The sequence below is a fragment of the Rhinoraja longicauda genome, chromosome 2 (genome assembly GCF_053455715.1).
Source record: "Rhinoraja longicauda isolate Sanriku21f chromosome 2, sRhiLon1.1, whole genome shotgun sequence".
Taxonomy (NCBI): Eukaryota; Metazoa; Chordata; class Chondrichthyes; order Rajiformes; family Arhynchobatidae; genus Rhinoraja; species Rhinoraja longicauda.
Window position 1 is genome coordinate 99,849,420 of NC_135954.1, and position 23,798 is coordinate 99,873,217.

The following is a 23,798-nucleotide window of genomic DNA, read 5'->3' on the forward strand; positions in this document are numbered from 1 at the left end:
CCGGAACATTGAGCTGCCAGTCCTGCCCCTCCCTTAACCAGGTTTCAGTCATGGCTACAACATCCCAGTCGCTCGTACCTATCCATGCCCTAAGCTCATCTGCCTTACCCGTCAAGCCCCTTGCATTAAAATACGTGCAGTTTAAACCAACCCTCCTTCCTCACTCTCCGCCTTTCACCTGCCTATTCTGTCCATTAACCTTTCCCACATCACCCTCCATACCAACTTCTAGCTAACTACTCGCTGGAGTTCAGAAGGATAAGGGGGAACCCCATTGAAACTTACTGAATAGTGAATAGACTGGAGGTGGAGAGGATGTTTCCATGAGTGGGAGAATCTAGGACCAGAGCCTGTAGCCTCAGAATAAAAGGACGTACCTTTAGAAAGGAGATGAGGAGGAATTTCTTTAGTCAGAGGGTGGTGAATTTGTGGAATTGATTGCCACAGAAGGCTGCTGAGGCAAAGTCAATGGATATTTTTAAGGCAGACATTGAGAGATTCGTGATTAGCAAGATTGTCAGGGATTATAGGGAGAAGGTAGGAGAAGGGTTGAAACGGAAAGATAGATCAGTCATGATTGAATGGTGGAGTAGACTTGATGGGTCGAATGACCTAATCCTGCTCTTATAACCTATGAACTTATTAACTTATTTGGCTGCTGATTGTGTCCTGTCTGTGTGTCTATTTTCACAAAAGCACATCAGAAGCATTGTACCAAGTTGAAAATCCAGGGTTGTGTTTAAACCAATATACCTTGCACTCTTTAGCCCTATTCACTATCATGTTGGTGGGTCTTAGTACCCACTGACGGTTATCAATAGTGTCTATATAAGGTAAAAGAAATGTACTCTTTACATTGTATGTATACAAATGTATTGCACGGGGAATTTCAGCCCTTTGGAATAGTTCCAGTTAATCAGTTGTAACTCTCAGCAATTTGGTTGATGCAATAGCAAGAAGTGTGTTAAGGAATATTATACAGGATTGTATCATCAGGGTGTGAGAAATAAATAGCGTAGCTTTGCTAAAATGCAAACATAATCTTCTGAAATCCTTTCAGAAAGTGATTCAAGTAGCAGATCAAAGCCATCTGATTTTCAAAATGCACTGAGAGGGAATGTCCCCTTGTCATTGTGAAATAGGATTATTACAAAATCAACATCAAAGTGAATAAAGATAAATAATAAATAAATACATAAATAAGGAAGAGATTTATCTAAGGAAGGCAGCGACTAATAATCCAGCTCGTGCCTGAGGTACTAACCAAAGCAGCAAACGGTGTAACTGGGGCAGCTCGACTTGAAAGGAGCACACAAATTTAAACAAACGAGCAACTGTTGATTTCAGATCCGGACAAGTGTGATATAATGAACACTAAAAACAGTAGCAACCAAGGAATAGGAAAAAGGAGCTGGAAGTGATTATCACTGCCGACACAAAGCTGTTATTAGTGTAAATGGGTTAATTAAAAACTCCTCTGCAATTTCAAACCTTTTCATACTAACTCAAAACGGTTATTTTAACACTGTAAATTATGGCTGGATAAAATATTGAAAGCAATGTATCTTCGAACAGATAGTAATAAACTGGAAGACAACCGGAGAATTGGATCCACTAAGACTCCATGACAAATAGGTCCATGTCTGAGCCCATTCAAGAATCTGAGCATTAAGTGGTGCAATGTTAAGGGAGAGAGGTCATATGGTGCAGTTGAATCAGACGCTACATAAGGGGAATCTATCTGCTAACTCTGGGGTAAAAGAGAGTACTTGTGTGCTATGTCCTTCTTTGTAGTGGTAATATTTTCTCAAATTGGTTTGCAAAATAAGTAGTGTTGCACTATGAGAATTATATTCTGCGCTCTGTATCTTCCCCATTGCTCCATCTGTTGTACCCGAGTTTGAACTGATTGTATCTATGGATGGTATATCTGATCTGTTTGGATAGCATGCAAAACAAGCTTTTCACGGTACCTCGGTACATGTGACAATAATAAACCTAAACTTAAACCTAATTATCTGTTTATTTTGTTAGTATTCGGTGCAAGATAAAGAGCAAAACAAAAGCCCATAGCTTTGATGGCTATCAGGCATAGATCTTAAGTGAATACTCAATATTCTCCATGGAATTCATTGCCACTGACAACTGTGGGGACCAAGACGTCAGGTATATTTAATACGCAGATTGATAGGTCCTTGTTGAGTAAGTGCATCAAAGGTTACGGGGAGAAGGAAGGAGAATGGGGTTGAGAGGTATTGTGTTCAGTTCTGGACACCGTGTTATAGGAAAGATGTTGACAAGCTGGAAAGAGTAGAGAGAAGATTTATGAGGATGTTGGGGCTAGCTGGGACTCTATTCCTTAGAACGCAGGAGGATGAGGGGTGATCTTAAAGAGGTGTATAAGATCAGGAGAGGAATAGGTCGGGTAGATGCACAGTCTCTTGCCCAGAGTAGGTGAATCAAGGACCAGAGGACATAGGTTTAGGGTGAAGGAAAAATATTTAATAGGAATCTGAGGGGTAACTTTTTCACACAAAGTATGGAACAAGCTGCCAGAGGAGGTAGTTGAGGCAGGGACTACCCCAACATTTAAGAGGCAGTTAGACAGGTACATGGATAGGACAGGTTTGGAGGGATATGGACCAAGTGCAAGCAGGTGGGATTGGTGTAGCTGGGACATGTTGGTCAGTGTGGGAAAGTTGGGCCAAAGGGCCTGTTTCCACACTGTATCACTCTATGACTCTATGGCTCTAAGGAAAAATAGATCAGCCGTGGTCAAATGGCAGAGCAGAATTGATGGGCTGATATTCTGTCTTTTTGGGTCTTATCCACAATCATTTCTAAAGCTGGAGTTGGAATGTAGGCAATGCATTCAATAAATATAAGAAGGGCATTGAAGATTGTGAAGATAAGGAGGTCGAGAGACTGTGCATTTGGATAACAGGTGGGCCAAGTAAAAGGAATAGCTCGTTGCTGAATATCATGATCTTCTCAGCTGGATGAGCATCCCAAATTGTTCAATTACAGATATAATTGAAATACAATAGCACATTTGTCAGTGCACTGCAGCAGGGCTCCACAAGCTAAACATCTCTTGGACGTGAACTGCTGATTGAGGCAAGGGAATAGAGAAGCCATGAGTGACGGCCAGTTTGCTTCTAATAAAAAATCTACCCATTGTGCAGAAGGCAAAATTATGAGCAGGTCAAATGGGGAGAGCAAAGGTCACTTCAGTTGACGTGCTTCTTGGGGAAGAATTGTATTCAACCAGAGGGTGATTGAAACCTGGAGTGCACTGCCTGTGAGATGCTGAAGGAGATAGTCTCACAACATTGAGACGTATATAGGTGAATACTTGAAGCATCATGGCATAGCTTTACTTTTAGATATTAGATTTTAGAGACAGAGCGTGGAAACAAGCCCTTCAGCCCAATGAATCCGCACTGACCAGCGATCACCCCGTACACTAGCACTGTCCTATACACACTAGGGACTATTTTTACCAAAGCCTATTAAACTACAAACATGCATGTTTTTGGAATGTGTGAGGAAACCAGAGGAAACCCACATGGTCACAGGGAGAACGTACAAACTCCGTGCAGACAGCAGCTGTAGTCAGGCTTGAATCCGGGTCTCTGGTGCTGTAAGGCAGCAACTCTTACCACTGCGCCACTGTGCACAGCTTCTGACTTAGCTACTAAGTGCTGGAAAATGAGACGATTATGTACTTAACGACTGCTGCTGGGGTCCGTTTCCATGCTCTCTAAGACCAGTAACAGGGACTGGTTAGGTAAAGTGGCCACTTTCAGTGTTGCCATTTTCACCCAATGCTCTCTGATATCAAGTGCTCACTTAGAAATTTGTAAGATAATTATGAATTAAGAAATTAAGTCTGTAAGTAGCAGTCAAGGACTTGCGCACAACGAACAAATTAACCTCACACCAAACATAATGTAATAATTATTTCAACTATTCATTTAAACATCTCTGTTCATCAGCCAACTATTAAAACACAATTGACATGGAAATGTATTCCACAGACACCATCTTCCTAAACATTGCTGCTGTCATTGTTGTGTGCACACCAGCTATTTTAAAAGATGCCTTAAATAATTCACTGATATTTTAATAATTTAGTGAAATATTTTTGAAAACCATCGCACAAGCCACAATCCATTTAAAGCTGGTTAGCTTAATCTCCGTGTTGAGTTGATAAAGCAACAAAATCAATGTATTCCATTAAGCCATACCTCCAGGCATCACCATTCCAACGTCTTGTACCGTCAGAACAGACAGCTTCTCTTCAGAGTCCACTCTTATCACCCCATAACTCAGGCCATGCATAGAGAGGACGCCTCGACCAGGAGGCTGATTGGTATCATCTGTCGGCCTAAAATACATTCACACACTTAGAACTTAATGGAAAATAGTTTTTCTTAAAAGTGATTTATCAAATTGGAGCAGGTGCCGCGGGTCAGAGGCGGCCTGCAGTGGCACGGAGCGGCGAAGGAGGATGTCAACAGCATCGTTGGGGCCAGGCCGACCCCTGCAACTCCACCCCAGTGCCGCGGCCAGGACAACGGGCCTTTATGGCCAAGTTAAGACTCCACATCTCCAACAACTCTGAACTTCAAGGTGACAAGCTGGCGCCGGGAACGAGGCAACTCTTGTGTACTTGCTTCAGTGTCATCTGCTATTCTTGCAGATAGACACAAAAAGCTGGAGTAACTCAGCGGGTCGGGCAGCCTCTCTGGAGAACAGGAATTGGTGATGTTTGGGGTCGAGACCCTTCTTCAGACTGAGTGTCAGGGGTAAAGGGAAACGAGAAATATAGATGGTGATATAGAAAGATATGTAAAAAATAACGATGATCAAGGGAAGGTGGAGCCCACAATGGTCCATTGTTGGCTGTAGGCTAGGTGATCACCATCTATATCTCTTCACAAAATGCTGGAGTAACTCAGCAGGTCAGGCAGCATCTCGGGAGAGAAGGAATGGGTGACGTTTCGGGTCGAGACCCTTCTTCAGTCTGAAGAAGGGTCTCGACCCGAAACGTCACCCATTCCTTCTCTCCCGAGATGCTGCCTGACCTGCTGAGTTACTCCAGCATTTTGTGAATAAATACCTTCGATTTGTACCAGCATCTGCAGTTATTTTCTTATACCATCTATATCTCTTGTTTCCCTCTGCCCTGACTCTCAGTCTGAAGAAGGGTCTGAGCCCGAAACTCCACCTTTTCTCCAGAGATGCTGTCTGACCTGCTGAGTTACTCCAGCCTTTTGTGTCTATCTTTGGTTTAAACCAGCATCTGCAGTTCATTCCTGCTATTCTTAAACTCTTGTACATATGTATGGTTGTGTCTATGTACAGTAAGACTGAACTGCATGCAAAAAAAGAAATTTCACTGTACCTAGGTACATGTGACAATAAATTACTATTGATACATTGAGCATGGTGTGAAGAATGAGGTGGGTCAACAATGCAACAATTGTTCAAGTGTGTTAAATGTTAAGTTTAGTTTAGTTTAGAGATAGAGGGCGGAAACAGGCCCTTCGGCCCTCCAAGTCCACATTGACCAACGATCCCTGCACATTAACACTACCCGATACACACTAGGGACAATTTTACATTTATACCAAGCCAATTAACCTACAAACCTGTATGTTCTTGGAGTGTGGGAGAAAACCGAAGATCTCAGAGGAAACCCACGCAGGTCACAGCGAGAACGTGCAAACTCCGTACACACAAGCACCCGTGGTCAGGATCGAATCTGGGTCTCTGGCGCTGTAAGGCAGTAGCTCTACAACCATGCCACTGTGCCGTCTGACCTGTTCATTTGGTGGACAAGCCCCCTGTTACAGAAGTCTTGAATTCAAGACTGAATACAAAAGGGAATTTCTATTTTCCCTCTGCAACCATCAGCAAGTTATAACACTTCTAATTTCTAAGGAAAACAAGGCTGAGATTTTCACTTTATCCTGCACCACACTGACTTTTTCTCAGTTAATGCTGGGAAGCATTTTGTTTGCTTAGACTTAGTCTTGGTTAATAGCCATTTACTGTGCATATCTGTAGTCAGAAAGACTATGCAGAGCAAGGCAGGATGAGTATAGCGAATGATGAATAATGTACCACAATTGTTAATATCTGAATTAGTTTGTCAATTGAAAGCTGCACATTTAATAAACAATGGCCAGTCGCCAAAACATTTTGTGAGATGCTAAAACTTACTCCTTCTACTTAAAACATTTAATGAATCAATGGCATACCTGCGGATAGCTGCAGTAAGAGCTTCAGGTGAACTGGCACAAGGGCAGATTACTTCAGGACGCAATCCTTTGCTTTGGAAAACATTCAGGAATGCATCACAAGATGAAATGGACCCTAAGGAGCAAAACAATTACAAAATATTAGAATAACTTTTAATAATTTATGTACCAATCTAGATCACACATTGCAAGCCACATTGTTGTTTCCTTATTGCTCAGTGAAAATTAAATGCAGGCTTACAACTAACTTACATTTGCGATGAGGCCATTTGGATTTTGCACAGATTTCCCCAGAGACCTCCCAGAATACAACTTGTCTGACAATTCCTGAACAACCAATTCAACACAAATTGATCCACTTCCCCGTCACCACAGCAGCCTACACAATGGCAAAGATCAGGCAGAACTTGGGTTTTATGGGTTTTATTTCTAATAGGGAAAATCCTCAGGATGCTAGACTCAATCAATAAAGACAAATCTCTTCACCACTTCCAAGGCAAAGAAACAACCTGGTATGCAAATGGACTATTAATTCCCTCTCCGTCCCAAAATATATCACCATTCATTCATTGTCTTTGGATTAAAACCTTGAAATTCTCCAAACACACCGTGGGAGAAGCTTCACCATATCTGGACCATATCTGTTCAAGAAGACATTGGTGAGGCCACATTTAGAGTATGGTGTTCAGTTTTGGTCACCCTGTTATAGGAAAGATGTTGTTACGCTGGAAAGGGTGCAGAAAAGATTTACGAGGATGTTGGCAGGACTCAAAAGCCTGAGCTATAGGGGGAGGTTCAGCAGGCTAGGACTATTCCCTGGAGTGCAGGAGGATACTGGGGGGAGGGGGGATCTCATACAGGAAAGGGTGCAGAGAAAATCTACGAGGATGTTGCCAGGACTCGAGAGCCACAGGTGCAGGGAGAGGTTGAGCAGGCCAGGCTTTATTCCCTGGAGCGTAGGAAGATGAGGGGTGATCTTACAGAGGTGTACAAAATCACGAGAGAAATAGATCAGGTAAATGCACAGAGCCTTTTACCCAGAGTAGAGGAATCAAGAACAGGTGGACATAGGTTTAAGGTGAGGGGGGAAAGATTTAATGAATCTGAGGGGCAACATATTTTTTACACAAGGGGTGGTAGGCATATGGAACGAGCTGTTGATGGAGGTAATCGAGGCAGACACTATTGCCACGTTTAATACACATTTGAACAGGCACATGGATAGGATAGGTTTAGAGGTATGTTGTTCTCCAAATCATTGTTATTTTTTAAATCAGCATTACAGTACTTTGTTGCCACATTCTATTTTCTCAGAGGGCGAGAGCATTGAAAACCATGGGGGTTGATTGTTCCAAAATTGCATTTAGCAGCATTTTTCACAGTCTATAAATACTACATTGGGTTTGAACCATCGGAAGCTGCATTTTCAAGCCGTGTAAAATGCGTTTTGCTTTACATTAGAGGGCTTTTTAGAGAAAGATGGCTACTTACAAGGATTGGCTCCATCTGCAACAATGAGCATCCGCAGTGAGGTGAGGTTGATGTCTCGCTGATCTCTGTGTGCGACCAGGGCCCAATGCATATCCCTGGACTTCACACAAGCCACTTTGGCTGGAAAGACAGGGAATGGAATGCATCATTCTCTCCAAAATCGGTCTTCTTGACAAAGTCAAACTCAAATCTTACCATTAATCTGCACAGATTTTTACGTTCACAATCAAATCTTTCATAGAAGGTTATTTCAATGTGAAATCGAGAATCTGGTATTATCTTTAAATTATTCCTTGAGCAGGATTTTCGTTAAACAATCCCTACGCACTTACCCTTATATGCATAGACTTTCTGTATCCATGACAGTGGGTTCACCTTCATTAATGAATATGGGATACTGATTACATGCATCATGTTCATAACACTCTGAGGAGCACAGTGAAACATGGTAAGAAAATATTACACTCAGAAATAGCACTTCATTTCATGGGTGAGGCATCGCGGAATCATTAAACATTCTTTCATAATCAAACCACCCTCCGATACAAGAACAAATGGACTTGGAAGCTTCACCAGTGCCGGAACGTTTAAGCAGACCAAACAAGTTGCAAGTTGCAGTGGAAGTGCATCTAGTTTTATTGGATGCCATTTGACACATTTTCCAATTAAATAACCTGCATAAGCATTTCATGACAGGCTCCCAAATCAGAACCTCAAATCCTGTATTCTTCCTATCTTCTTTCATCGTTAGATTCAAATACCTCAATTTACTACGATTGAAAATTAAAAGAATAACCCACTAAATGCTCATTCAGTGAAGATCTCACGCCAACTTGCTTTGAGCAGGGTGAAGGTACATAATAACTAAGCTCGTCATTTTCCAAGATAAAACCAGAAATTTCTGTAAATACTTTGAAAGGTCAGGCACTATCTCTGGAAAAGAGACAATCGATAAATGCTTCAGCTCATTGATCTACCATCAAAACTGGAAAAAATTAGAAAACAAACGTGTTTCAAGAAGTAGAGAAAGGGGAGGGCGTGGAGGGAATGACTGTGATTGGTGGAGACCAAGAAAGACAATATGAGTAAAAAGGAATTGCAGATGATGGTTCAATCCAAAGAAAGACGCAAAATGCTGGAGCAACTCAGCGGGTCAGGAAGCATCTCCGGAGCTAAGGAACGGGTGACGTTTCAGGTCAAGAACCTTCATCAGACTAAGAGACCCTACTACAGACCAGATATCATCAGGTCATTATCTCCCACTCACTGGCCTTACTTACTTGAAAGATCTTCTCCCCATAATCTTTCAATCCTGCCCTGCCCACTTCCACCTCTTCGCCAAGACAGTCCTGATATCTTTTCTAACTTCTCTTGCCCCACAGAATTTGCAGCATTAATCTGGCATGCTCGGGACATTGGTGGTGCTGGGTTAGCAATCTTTGCAGGCTATTATATTTTGATTTATTAATGTTGCAACACACTTCCAATTCACTTATTTGTGAGTTGTTGCACGGGAACAATTCCATGAATCCTATAGATTTAAAGAGAACAAGGGAACTCAGGGCCGTGAAGTATTTTCAGGGATTATGGGTATTGAGTGCTCAGTGAGTGGACAGTGATTGTGTGAGAACGATTGTGTGGGAAGAGCGTGAATCAGTGCCCCAGGGAGTGGAGCAGTGTGCAGGAGACGGAGCACTGGAGAGTGGTCACTGGGGAAGGAGGGAACTGGAGCCCCAGTGAGTGGGTGGGGAACATGGGGACCCAGACCCTAGTGAGTGATGGGGAGTGTGGGGACCCAGACCCTAGTGAGTGATGGGGAGTGTGGGGAACAGGGCCCAGTGAGTGATGGGGAGTGTGGGGAACAGAGCCCAGTGAGTGATGGGGAGTGTGGGGAACAGGGCCCAGTGAGTGATGGGGAATGTGGGGAACGGGGCCCAGTGAGTGATGGGGAATGTGGGGAACAGGGCCCAGAGAGTGATGGGGAGTGTGGGGAACAGGGCCCAGTGAGTGATGGGGAATGTGGGGAACGGGGCCCAGTGAGTGGTGGGGAGTGTGGGGACCCGGACCCTAGTGAGTGATGGGGAGTGTGGGGAACAGGGCCCAGTGAGTGATGGGGAGTGTGGGGAACAGGGCCCCCAGTGAGTGATGGGGAGTGTGGGGAACAGGGCCCAGTGAGTGATGGGGAGTGTGGGGGACCCAGACCCCAGTGAGTGATGGGGAGTGTGGGGAACAGGGCCCCCAGTGAGTGATGGGGATTGTGGGGAACAGGGCCCAGTGAGTGATGGGGAGTGTGGGGAACAGGGCCCAGTGAGTGGATGGGGAGTGTGGGGAACGGGGCCCCAGTGAGTGATGGGGAGTGTGGGGAACAGGGCCCAGTGAGTGGATGGGGAGTGTGGGGAACGGGGCCCCAGTGAGTGATGGGGAGTGTGGGGAACGGGGCCCAGTGAGTGATGAGGAGTGTGGGGAACGGGGCCCAGTGAGTGATGGGGAATGTGGGGAATGGGGCCCAGTGAGTGATGGGGAGTGTGGGGAACGGGACCCCAGTGAGTGATGGGGAGTGTGGGGTTTAGGAGCCCAGTGAGTGATGGGGAATGTGGGGAACAGGGCCCAGTGAGTGATGGGGAATGTGGGGAACAGGGCCCAGTGAGTGATGGGGAGTGTGGGGAACAGGGCCCAGTGAGTGATGGGGAATGTGGGGAACAGGGCCCAGTGAGTGATGGGGAGTGTGGGGAACAGGGCCCAGTGAGTGGATGGGGAGTGTGGGGTTTAGGAGCCCAGTGAGTGATGGGGAGTGTGGGAAACAGGGCCCAGTGAGTGATGGGGAGTGTGGGGAATGGGGCCCAGTGAGTGATGGGGAGTGTGGGGAACAGGGCCCAGTGAGTGATGGGGAGTGTGGGGAACAGGGCCCAGTGAGTGATGGGGAGTGTGGGGAACAGGGCCCAGTGAGTGATGGGGAGTGTGGGGAACGGGGCCCAGTGAGTGATGGGGAGTGTGGGGAACGGGGCCCAGTGAGTGATGGGGAGTGTGGGGAACAGGGCCCAGTGAGTGATGGGGAGTGTGGGGAATGGGGCCCAGTGAGTGATGGGGAGTGTGGGGAACAGGGCCCAGTGAGTGATGGGGAGTGTGGGGAACAGGGCCCAGTGAGTGATGGGGAGTGTGGGGAACAGGGCCCAGTGAGTGATGGGGAGTGTGGGGAACAGGGCCTAGTGAGTGATGGGGAGTGTGGGGACCCGGACTCCAGTGAGTGATGGGGAATGTGGGGTTTAGGAGCCCAGTGTGGGAGGGGGGTTTGGAAGCCCAGTGTGTGGGGCGTGGGGATTGGGACTCCAGTGAGTGGATGGGGAGTGTGGGGTCCCAGACCCCAGTGAGTGTGCGGACGGGATGGAAACTGCGATGCTGATGAGCGGACGGATGAGTGCGGGAAGCAAGGCCCCATCGAGTGTAGGGGCAGTGCAGTAAAGATCACCTGTTGAGCCAGATGCTGAACCATTGGGATTTCTGAATGGTCGGACAGTGGATTATCGGAGGTTTACTGCATTTACTCCAACTTGATGCTCTTCTTTCTTCCCTTGTCCAGTTTTTACTGACTTGTACACATGGCACAGCTGTGCCCTCTGCCACGTTGACTGGTTCCTGGTTCCAAACACCTTATTTTTACTCTGGAAATCTAATCTTGTTGTGCCTCCATCCCACACAAGGACACTCCTCACTTCTTCATCTGGCTCAAGGGGTATGGGGAGAAGGCAGGAACGGGGTACTGATTGAGAATGATCAGCATTGAATGGCGGTGCTGGCTCGAAGGGCCGAATGGCCTCCTCCTGCACCTATTGTCTATTGTCTATTCTTCCTCCAGCCCCCACCAGTACCCATCAACTCCAACCCTCCTGTGTCTGGCTAAAGTCATTCCCTCAAATTTCCTTCGAACTCGACACTCCCTGCAAATTGGCAGTTTGCCCATGGAGCAGGCATTCAGAATCCTTGACATCGAGGTCAGTTCACCAAAGAATGGCATCGCTGCCTTTGTCAGGGGCTGTGTTGAAAATGTTGGCCATCAGTCGGTCATGTTAACTCTTCTCCCTTCACAGATATTGCCAGTTGCAACATTTTGTGCTCCCTCTTTATTGTGCAGCAGTGATTGACAGGCTTTCACCACCTCTCTCAGCGAGTATCCTCCCTGAGAAGGGCCTCGACCCAAAACGTCACCCATTCCTTCTCACCAGAGATGCGGCCTGTCCCGCTGAGTTTCTCCAGCTTTTTGTGTCTATCCTCCCCCCACACCTCCCCTTTATCTTATTCTGCCTTCTTTGGTCTCCATCTGTCATAGATCTGCTGTTTGCTCTCTCTATTCTATGCAACAACCATTTAATTTCCAACTATACAAATTCCAATGAATTATGAACGGAAAATGTTTGCTGTTTTTTTCTTTTCTCTCCACAGCTGCTGCCTGACTTGCTGAGTAGCTCCAGCAATTTGACTTTTTGTTTGAGATGTCGGGTATCTCCGTTTTTTATTTGTTTTCCTATTATTTATCCAAACCACACACAGCTCATTCTTACAGAAGTCAATCTACAATTCTCTTCACAAAGTCTGCATTAAATTCTATGCATAATTTGATAATAATAAAAGTCGCTTGTAGGGTGGAACTGTAGGCAGTAAAGGACCCGGCAGTGTCTGACAAGCAACGCTTTAAGTTTTCACTCTGTGCATTACTCTGCAATGGTTCAAATATGAATATAATCATCACAAGTGGGTTCACTTAAGATTTGTCGACTTCTCCATTAGCATTTTTGCTCCTTGTTTTTAAAAAAAACCCCAATCTGCATAATATTTTTATTTATAGAGAATTCTTTATCACAGCAAAATGGTATGAAACCCACATATTGCACAGTGCTTAATCATTATGTGTCACGTCATGAATCTTCTAACTCTTACCCCTCGTTTTCAGACTACTTATGTTCTGAGGCCTCAATTTGGAAACCACCCACTCAAGAGTTCTCCTTTGTTCTCTTTCCATTCATGTCATTTGAAATTGCTGCTGCCTACAACACAAATTCACTACCAGACTGAAGCATAGATTCTTCCCTGCTGGAATCAGGCTCTTCAATGGACCACTGATATGCTCAGGATGTAATTCCCGATCTTCCAATCTACCTCATTGCAGCCATTGGACTTTTTTTAAATATCCACACTTTCTTTGGAGCTGCAACAGTATATATACTGCGCTTGGTTTATTTTCTCTTTTGCACTACCTCATGTACCATAGTACACAACCCCAAAAAACTACATCACATTTACAGTACAATCAAGACAAAAAAACAACATAAAAACACAAAGAAAGACGGACTGCAGGTACGCCACAGCTGCTAGGGCAGCAGCAGCGGCAGCGTCTTCGCCCGCCCCGGATCGCGGGGCTTGGGTCGGCCCGCTGCGGACCTTTCACCGTCCGGTGCGGCCTGGAATGTGGCAACTACAACAGCCTGACCGCGGTGGAAGACGGCAGGGGAAGGGAAAAGATATTCTGGCCTTCCATCACAGTGAGGAGGGGACTGGAGGAGACTCACTGTGATGGATGTTTCTTTTTGTTTGATTGTGTGTGTTATTGCTTATTTTTATTGCTCTTGTTGTTGGACTGTGGGTAATCTTTCATTTCACTGCACATTTATGTGTATGTGACAAATAAACTTGACTTGACTTGACTCAAGTATCAGTATATTGTGGATGGTTCGATTGTAATCATGTATAGTCTTTCTGCTGACTGGATAGCACGCAACAAAAAACAAAAAAGCTTTTCACTGTACCTCGGTCGGTACACGTCACAATAAACTGAACTGAACTATGGTATGATTGGTCTAGATAGTACAAAATAACAACGATTTTTACTGGATCTCAGAACGCTTTACAATAATAAACAAATACCAATACCACTTTAGTTTCTTGATTAAAAGATAAAATCCAATGCATCAATCTTATACTGATGATTTTGATCGCCAGGGCATAGCAGGTGTTGGTTTACAACTGAGCTTCTTTACAATGGATTAAAAATCACTGATAGTGTTAGATACTGTCAAAAATCAAATCCATGATTATTCAATGCTGTTGGAATATAACCTGCACAGAAAAAAAGGAACTTTGGACCATGGAGCCCACCTCGCTATTTTTATTGTTGAAAATTAATTTCTAAAAGTAAAATCAAAATTTCTGTTCATTTTATACCCAGGGCAAATTCATATGGAAAAATGCTTTTTTTGAGGACCATTGTCAGGCGGACGTTAGATGGCAGAAATGAAAATGTATAAAGATGGTTCTAGTGTGAGGAACTGTTAAAATGTCAGCAGCATCACTCACAAACCCAAGGAAATCAAGCCTCATTCCAAAACCACACTGAGGTGATTCTGAAGAGGTGAGATGGGAATGGATGCCAACAAAGTCAGCAAAGTTGCATTGGTGCCCTGGTTGGGAGAAACAAAAATCAGGCTGGTTGGACTAAAGACCTCCTCCTGCTCTGAAAAACCTATATCGCCATAATGCAAAAATAATTTCTATCAGATGGAACCCATAACTTCAACCCAAGGATAACACTGACACATTCTGCTGTAAACACGTAGATGTATGTAATAAAAAGCTTACCGTAAGAATACCATGCCACAAGCCAACATCTTTCTTAAAATCCAATACATTTACAATGGTTTCCGCTGTTTAAGAAAGATAAGACTATCTCAGCTAAGGTAAAGCTTCTGAAGAGAATAAAATACAGAATATATTGCATTTCAAATCCAAATGTCACATTTATTACTTTCTCAAATTTTGAGCTCATACCCAGTGTTTCCTGAAGGGAGATATGCATCCGGACACTATATAGTTTTTGTCGCGTTTGTAGTGGATGCACGGAGTGGTATTACTCAATGCTGGTTTCTTTACAACCGAATGTACCTCAGTTCTTGTTCCACAGCTTCATGTGCATTCATTGGCAAATACAAACAAATGAATACTCAACAAACCATTAGCACAATTGCAATATGTTTTTACCTTGTTTCACTGGAATGAAGGCGGAGGCACTCCTGCCTCTTCAATGGAGGCCATGTCTCAATCTCAGTACAAGGATGAACTGGGTCTGTGCAGTACACACATCAGGGGTGGCACAGTGGTATGGCACCAGAGACCCGGGTTCGATCCTGACTACGGGTGCTAACTGTATGGAGTTTGTACACTCTCCCTGTGACCACCTGGGTTTTCCCCGTGTGCTCCGGTTTCCGCCCACACGCGCAGGTTGCAGGTTAATTGGCTTCTGTAAATTGTCCCTAGTGTGTAGGATAGAACTAGTGTACGGAGATCGCTGGTCGGCGTGGACCTGGTGGGCCGAAGAGCCTGTTTCCACGCTGCATCTCTAAACTAAACTAAATTAGACACGAAGGAGATATAATCTTGCCATTATATTTTGGAAAAGCTTTTATGCAAATGTTTCTCTTATATTCTATTATGCTCCACTTCCTGGATGAAGTTTAGAAATGTATTAAAAAGCTTCTGAATATATCTATTGAGCATTATAAATAGTTTTGTATTTCCTTTTGTAGCATTCTGTATTTCTGCTTGATTTCTATCATGCATTTTGAATAATTAACAATCATTTACATTAGTTTTGCAGGGTAATGATTTTAAAGAAAAAAAATCATGACATGTTCAAGATTAGTGACTGTATAACTTCCTTTCTCTATTAGTGCACTACTTTTATTTGTATAAAACCTAGACAGGAATTGATGTATTAATTATCAATTATTGAGAAATAACAATTTGGGTTTTGATTGATAAGGTGACTTGAAGGTGATAAAAATGGCTCTCTGGCCACCAATAGAATTCCATTGGCCATTTACAGAGGCATTGACTACAAAAACAAATTTCAATTATTCAACATTTAATTGGAAAATTGTCATGAAAATACTGTGGCACCAGATTGCTGTAAATATTGAATCAAGTTTAACAATAGAGGTAGTTGAGGCTGGGACTCTCGCAATGTTTAAGAAACAATTTGACAGGTACATGGGAAGGACATGTTTAGAGGGATATGGATCAAATGCCGGCAGGTGGGACTAGTGTAGCTGGAACATGTTGGCCGGTGTGGACAAGTTGGGCTGAAGAGTCGACAGTTTCCACGCTGCATCACTCTATGACTCTATCTATGACTCTAATAGAGACTTTAAAAGAAGCTGAGCATGATGTTGCAGCAAGTAGTGCTGCTGTGTTCTGTACCGTGTCAGCAACCTACGTTCGAACCTAACTCCAGTGCTGTGGAGAGTTTGCACGTTCTCCCTCCGACAATGTAGATTTCCTCCACTGTACTCTGGTTTCCTCCCATATTTCAAGGACATGCTGGTAGATTTGTTGGCTATTGTAAATTGGTAAGCTATGTAAATCTATGTAGGTGGCAGAAGGAGATGTGGTTAAGCTGGAAAGGGTGCAGAGAAGACTTACGGGAATGTTGCCAGGACTTGAGGGCCAGAGGTGTAGGACAATAGACAATAGGTGCAGGAGGAGGCCATTCGGTCCTTTGAGCCAGCACCACCATTCAATGTGATCATGGCTGATCATTTTCAATCAGTACCACGTTCCTGCCTTGTCCCCATACCTCCTGACTCCGCTATCCGTAAGAGCTCTATCTAGCTCTCTCTTGAATGCAGGGAGAGACTAGGGAGAATAGGGAGAGGTTGAGCAGGCTGAGACTATGCCTTGGAGTGCAGGAGTTATAAAGGTGTGTAAGATCATGAGAGAAATAGATAAGGTAAATGCACAGAGTCTTTTACTCAGACTAGGGGCATCAAGAACCCAAGGACATGGGTTAAAGGTGAGGGGGGACAAAGGTTGAATAAGAAACTGAGGGGCAACATTTTTTGACACATAGGGTGGCAGGTATATGGAACGAGTTCTGGAAGAGGTAGTTGAAGCAGCTACTTCCACAATGTTTAAAAAAAACCACTTGGACAGGTACATGGATAGGATAGGTTTAGAGGTATGCGGTCCAAACGCAGTCAGGTGGGACTAGTTCAGATGAGACGTGTTGGTCTGCGTGGGCAAGTTGGGCCAAAGGGCCTGTTTCCATGCTGTTCGACTCTATAACTCTAAGAATAAGGGTGCACTGTGGGAGAATAAGTTGGAATGGGAATGGTAATTATTCTGAGAGACAGTATAGGCTTCGATGGGCTGAATATCCTAGTGTGTCATTAAAAATGAGAAATGCGAACAAGAAACCACACAATTCAGCATAGTGAATCCTTCAACAAAGAACAATATTTTGTCTAAACCAGCAGCAACATTTTCAAAAAGAGTCATACAGCAAATCTTAATACTAAAGAGGGTGGGGATGGGGTGAGGAATAAGCTCTGATGAGAATATATCTAGCTCAGATTTCCTATCAATTATTGACTTAAAATCAACTAGAACAGATGCCGATCAACAGAATATTTCCAACTTTCTAAATTGGAAGAAATTATACAATTTCTACCGCAGCAGAAGAGTTGCTGCTTTACAGCACCAGAGAATCCGGTTCGATTCTGACCACAAGTGCTGTCTGTATGGAGTTAGTACGTTCTCCTGGTGACCGTTTGGGTTTTCTCTGGGTGCTCCGGTTTCCTCCCACATTCCAAAGATGTGCAGGTCTGTAGGTTAATTGGCTTCTGTAAATCACCCTCAGTGTGTACGAGGCAAAACTGGGATAACATAGAACTAGGGTACGGGTGAGCATTGGTTGGCATGGCATTGGTTGGCATGGCATTGGTGGGCCGAAGGGCCTGTTTCAACGCTGTATCTCTAAACTGAACTAAACTAATATCATATCATATCATATATATACAGCGCAGGAAACAGGCCTTTTCGGCCCACCAAGTCCGCGCCGCCCAGCGATCCCCGCACAGTAACACTATCCTACACCCACTAGGGACAATTTTTTACATTTACCCAGTCAATTAACCTACATACCTGTACGTCTTTGGAGTGTGGGAGGAAACCGAAGATCTCGGAGAAAACCCACGCAGGTCACGGGGAGGACGTACAAACTCCGTACAGTGCAGCACCCGTAGTCAGGATCGAACCTGAGTCTCCGGCGCTGCATTCGCTGTAAAGCAGCAACTCTACCGCTGCGCTACCGTGCCGCCCATAATATCCCAAAATTATCAACATATATTAAGGAATGGACATTTTTTACTGAAAATTAACATTAGAAAAAGATAATGTGTGTATTTTAGCAATTTCAAGGGATTCGTTCATTAAGAAAATAGATAAGAGAATTATTATGAATATCAATGCATTTGTTAATAGTTTGCAATTTATTCAGTTCACGACATGCTATGCATACCGGAATCAAGTGTGGGTTTCACTTGGCGTTTTATTCCCATCCCTATCATGCACACCAGCCATCCTTTTCTATATAGGCATCAACTTATACTGCGGTACATCTTATTGCAAGGTGTGGTGTCTCACCATCTTCAGAGCAAAGTGGCACTGCAGCTAATGTCTTGCATTGAGTAATCAGAAGAGGGAATTAAACGCTTACCTTCTGTGTAAGCACAAGCTTGAGTCAGAGCCTGACAGTGGGTCAGGAGTGCAATCCTGGTCACGGTCACACCGAGTACACTGCCATCTTTACACGTCTTGTACTAAGAATAAAAAACAGACCAAAGATGTTGAGGGATTTGGGGGTTGAGTGAGTGAGTGAGTGAGTGAGTGAGTGAGTGAGTGAGTGAGTGAGTGAGTGAGTGAGTGAGTGAGTGAGTGAGTGAGTGAGTGAGTGAGTGAGTGAGTGAGTGAGTGAGTGAGTGAGTGGGTGCGTGGGTGGGTGGGTGAGTGAGTGGGTGGGTGGGTGGGTGAGTGGGTGGGTGGGTGGGTGGGTGGGTGAGTGGGTGGGTGGGTGGGTGGGTGAGTGGGTGGGTGGGTGGGTGGCTGGCTGGGTGAGTGAGTGAGTGAGTGAGTGAGTGAGTGAGTGAGTGAGTGAGTGAGTGAGTGAGTGAGTGAGTGAGTGAGTGAGTGAGTGAGTGAGTGAGTGAGTGAGTGAGTGAGTGAGTGAGTGAGTGAGTGAGTGAGTGAATGAGGGTCAGTGGGTGGGTGGGTTGGTCGTTCACTCACTCAGTGTCCAAGTGTGCAGCTAGATTTTTTAATAAAATTAAACAATATGGGCACAATTGGTTTTGGCACAAACATTCCTGGATGAAGAACCCCATTCCTGTGCTGTGCTGTGTAGGATGGAACCGCCGATGCTGGTTTAAAACGAAGATAGACACAAAATGCTGGAGTAACTCAGCAGGTCAGACAGCATCTCTGGAGAAAAGGAATAGGTGACTTTTCAGAGTCTGAAGAAGGGTCTCGACCCGAAACGTCACCTATTCCGTTTCTCCAGAGACGCTGTCTGACCCGCCGAGCTACACCAGCTTTTTGTGTCTACCTGTGCTGTACGGTTCTATATTAAACCCATTTCCCCAATAAGTCCACTGAAGCATCTCAATCCACTCTGCTGTACTTACGCACTTTCTTGCTACATTACTCTAAATATTTATTGTTAATATCTCGCTTTAAAGAGAGAGTGATTTGGACTAAATTTACTTTTGTTATATAAATCAAACTGATTTTTAAAAAAATGAATCCAAGAGCACTGAATAAAATTGCCTGCACAAGGTGAATTAGACTAAAATGACCATTTCTGTGCTCTTACATATTTATAGTGCATTATCAGTCATACCCATACAAAGGCAGATAACCAACAAAACAATCTCCTAATCCATGGCTCAATTTCCTCTGCACCTCTGCGAAGCTCTGCAGAATGATTTTACATTTTAAAATGCTTTATAAGTCGAGGTTACTGTCACAGAAATATCAAGTGCGCATAGAGCAAAATACAGTAGATTTAAAAGACTCAACACTAGTAATCACCCAAACTTGATTCCAAACCTTGTTATAGTTCCAAAGATGCAACAATTCGAAAAATAAAGAAGCCTGGCTTATATTAGCTACTTCCCCATAAATAAAAATAAAAGTGTATACCACTGCCTGTGAATGCTGAGATTTAAATGAGCCCCACAAGGGACGGCTGATCACCACTTCTAATTTATTCTTCTAATAACGTCTCATGATCTTTCCACTGCGATACAATTTAGAACTGGACTCTTATCTGCCTGATGCAAATTCGATCTCCTGATTACAAAGCTATTTCAGACCTTGAAATCAACCTAACTAATTATTCAACATAAAACTTGCAAGAGCGCACGAATATAGGTAGCAGAATGAGACTGTCAAGCACTTCAACCCTGTCCCACCATTTAATATGATCATGTTGGTCTCAACTTTCCTTCTGTGCCATTTTGCTGTGTCCCTCCATTCCTTAGGCTATCTAATATTCTATCTATTATATTAGTCTATCTAATAATCATTTGTACCTACTCCAACCTCATCGATTATTCACTGGTCCAGGCGTGGACTCCAGGCGAGACCAAGCGGAGGCTCGGTGATCATTTTGCTAAACACCTCCGTTCAGTCCGCATAAACCTACATGATCTCCCGGTTGCTAAACACTTTAACTCCCCCTCTCATTCTGACCTTTCTGTCCTGGGCCTCCTCTCTGTCAGAGAGAGGCCCAATGCAAATTGGAGGAGCAGCACCTCATATTTCGCTTGGGCAGCTTACAACCTAGCGGACGGAACATTGACTTCTCTAACTTCAAGTAACCCTTACTTTCCCTCTCTCTCCATCCCTCCCCATCCTAGTTCTACGACCAATCTGACTGTCCTCCTGATTAAATTTTATCTTTGTATGCTTCGTTGTCAGCTTCCCCCTGCTACCAATGATCTATTCTACATTTTCCTTGAGCTTCGTCCCCTTTGATATCTTGTTTTCACACCTTACCCTTCCACATCTCTGTGTCTCCCTCTCCCCAGACCCTCAGTCTGAAGAAGGGTCTTGACTCAATATGTTACCCATTCCTTCTATCCAGAGATGCTGTCCGTCCCGCTGAGTTACTCCAGCATTTTGTGTCTATCTTCTGTCTAATATTCACCCACCTCCACTTTAAATAATTTCAATTATCCAGTTTCCCTCACCCACCAGGGCTGCCTTCGGATCGTATATGCTTGAATAAGGTCCCCCTCATTCTTCAGAACTCCAAGGTACACAGGCCCAAACTATTTAGTGTCTCCTGGTAGGACAATACTTTCATCCCAGGAATTACCCCGGTGAATCTCCTTAGTAGTGGCTCCAATGTTACCATATCAATTTTTAGCTAATGGACTAAAAATGTACTCAATACTTGAGGTTCAACCTCACCAACTATGCCTCAACTATTTTTAAACTTTAACCTCTTTGTAATGAAGGCCAAAATGTTGTTTGCCTTCTTAACTACTTATTGGACCTGCCTGTTACTTCTTGCGATTCATGCTAAAACTCCTCGATCCCTCTGTACTTCATTACTTGCGATTTCTCTCTCCTTTTAGATATTAATCTGCCTTTTGTTTTCTCTTATCGAAGTGCATGACCTCACACTCCCCACGTTAAACTCCTTTGCCAACTCACTCCCTCAATCTACTTCAGCCCACAATGTCTGTGCCAAAACCCTATTGTGTCGATCGAGGCTGTTCAATGTTATTAGAAAATCTAGTTGCACATTTGGATACTCAGTGCACTGCAGAATCACAGTATCCTTATCACAACATGCTCTTCCACCTATTTTCATATCATCGGCAAATTGAGAAACCTAGCATGCTGTTCCTCCACCAGACCCTTAATGTAAACAGTGAACAATAGCAGGCCAAGTACTGATCCCTGCATTATTCCATAAGTTATCTTCTTCCACTTTGAAAAGGACCCCTTCATTGCTACTCTCTGTTTCATAGAAACATAGACATAGAAACATAGAAAATAGATGCAGGAGTAGGCCATTTGGCCCTTCGAGCCAGCACTGCCATTTAATGAGCACCTCATATTTCGTCTGGGCAGCTTGCAGCCCAGTGGTATAAACATCGACTTCTCCAACTTTAGATAGTTCCTCTGTCCCTCTCTTCCCCTCCTCCTTCCCAGATCTCCCTCTATCTTCCTGTCTCCACCTATATTCTTCCTTTGTCCCGCCCCCCTGACATCAGTCTGAAGAAAGGTCTCGACCCGAAACGTCACCCATTCCTTCTCTCCCGAGATGCTGCCTGACCTGCTGAGTTACTCAATACCTGCCACTTAATATGATCATGGCTGATCATTCAGAATCAGTACCCCGTTCCTGCTTTTTCCCCATGATTCCTTTAGATCTAAGAGCTATCTCTAACTCTCTCTTGAATACATCCAGTGAATTGGCCTCCACTGCCTGCTATGCAGAGAATTCCGCAGATTCACAACTCTCTGGCTGAAAAAGTTTACTCTGAGACAGACCGTTTACAATCCATTCTAATACCTCTGATATCATAGGCTTTTAATTATGTAACAACCTACTAAGTGGCACTTTGTCAAATACTTCCTTGTAAATCAAAATGCACCACCTCTACCGGTTCCCCTCTGTCAACTCTCCCTGTTACGTCCTCAAAGAATTTGAGCAAATTTGTTAAATAAGTTTTACTTTTTATAAAATCATGTTGACCATGTTTAGTTATATTTAGCTTTCCTGAATAATTAGCTATTTCCTTTTTAATTATTAAGTAGAAATTCTTTGATTATTGACTCTAGCATCTTGCCAATAACAGTTGTTAAACTGCCCGACCTGTTGTTCTCCGACTTTCACCTTTTTTTTTAAACAAAGGATTCACATTGATTGTGCAGGAAAGAACTGCAGATGCTGGTTTAAATCGAAGATAGACACAAAATGCTAAAGTAACTCAACAGGACAAGCAGCATCTCTGGACAGAAGGAATAGGTGACGTTTCAGAAGAAGGGTCTTGACCCGAAACGTCACCCATTCCTTCTCTCCAGAGATGCTGCCTGACCCGCCTTTGTGTCTGTCTTCAATTCACGTTGATTGTTGGCCAATCCTCTGGTTCTGAGTTTAGCAAATCTTGATAAATTTCAACCAATTAGTCCATTATCTCTGCTTCCACTTCCTTTAAGACCCTGGCGTGTAGTACATTGGGTCATGGTGTCTTGTCTGCCTGTAGTGCTCTGAGTGCCTCCGATACTCTTTACAACCTAGCAGTATGTATATCGACCTCTCAAATTTCAAGTAACACTTGTTTTTCCTGTCTCTCCATTCCTCCCCTATCCTAGTTCTCCGATCAGTCTGTGTCTTCCCATTAAATTTCCTTTGTATGCTTCGTTGCCATCTTCCCCTAGCTAACAATGATCTATTCTGCATGTTCCTGGGTCTATTTCCCCTTTGATGTCTCGTTTTCACACCTTAATATTCCATATCTTTTTGTCTCCCTCTCCCCTGACTCTCAGTCTGAAGAAGGGTCTCGACCCAAAATGTCACCCATTCTTTCCATCCAGAGGTGCTGCCTGTCCCGCTGAGTTACTCCAGCATTTCGTGTCTCAGTGTAAACCAGCATCTGTAGTTCCTTCCTACACATACATTATCCCTTATAATGGATTTTTTGTAAATTCTACCATGTTACTTAAAATTAGCCCCATATGATATCTTAGAGATATTAGCAATGCCTTCCAGAGTGAGGATAGATACAAAAGTTGTACTCAACATATCTGCTATTTCATTGTTTGCTGTTATATAAAAACTGTCCAGCTAAATTCTGTTTAAAGGAAACACAGCAGGAATCTACCCTTCCCAAACCAAGTCTCGCCTGAATGGACAAGAATTAAATCTCAGCCTGTAAAAATGCAATGCTTATCAATATTCCTGCCTGGTTGCCACAGTTCTATGCAAATTCTCTCACAATTTTTTTTCCGAGTTTTCAAGGTAGGAAGTTGGCTACGGAAATGTAAACATCTTCAGAGGTATGAAGTAGCAACTAGTTAATTCAGAAGAAACCAGTCTTCAAACAGTTCAGAAATCAAACAAGCACCATTGTCTTTAAGAATACAGGCTGGCCGTTCAGGGCAGGAGGCTACTTCAGAGAATTGCTTTGGAAACTGCCT

The 23,798-nt window shown here is 43.9% G+C and overlaps 1 protein-coding gene across 6 annotated transcripts in view; it reads right to left on the reverse strand.

Annotated features, from left to right (window-relative positions):
* Window positions 1-23,798, reverse strand: part of LOC144607888 (disco-interacting protein 2 homolog C) — a 515,842-nt gene that overhangs the window by 108,975 nt on the left and 383,069 nt on the right. For all 6 annotated transcript variants that reach the window (XM_078425037.1, XM_078425045.1, XM_078425054.1 and 3 more), the window contains 6 exons: window positions 18,301-18,403; window positions 14,388-14,452; window positions 8,093-8,186; window positions 7,761-7,880; window positions 6,270-6,384; window positions 4,251-4,390 (listed from right to left, as the gene is read on the reverse strand). In XM_078425037.1, the coding sequence (XP_078281163.1) occupies window positions 4,251-4,390; window positions 6,270-6,384; window positions 7,761-7,880; window positions 8,093-8,186; window positions 14,388-14,452; window positions 18,301-18,403 (637 nt within the window). The remainder of the gene's footprint in view (window positions 1-4,250; window positions 4,391-6,269; window positions 6,385-7,760; window positions 7,881-8,092; window positions 8,187-14,387; window positions 14,453-18,300; window positions 18,404-23,798) is intronic.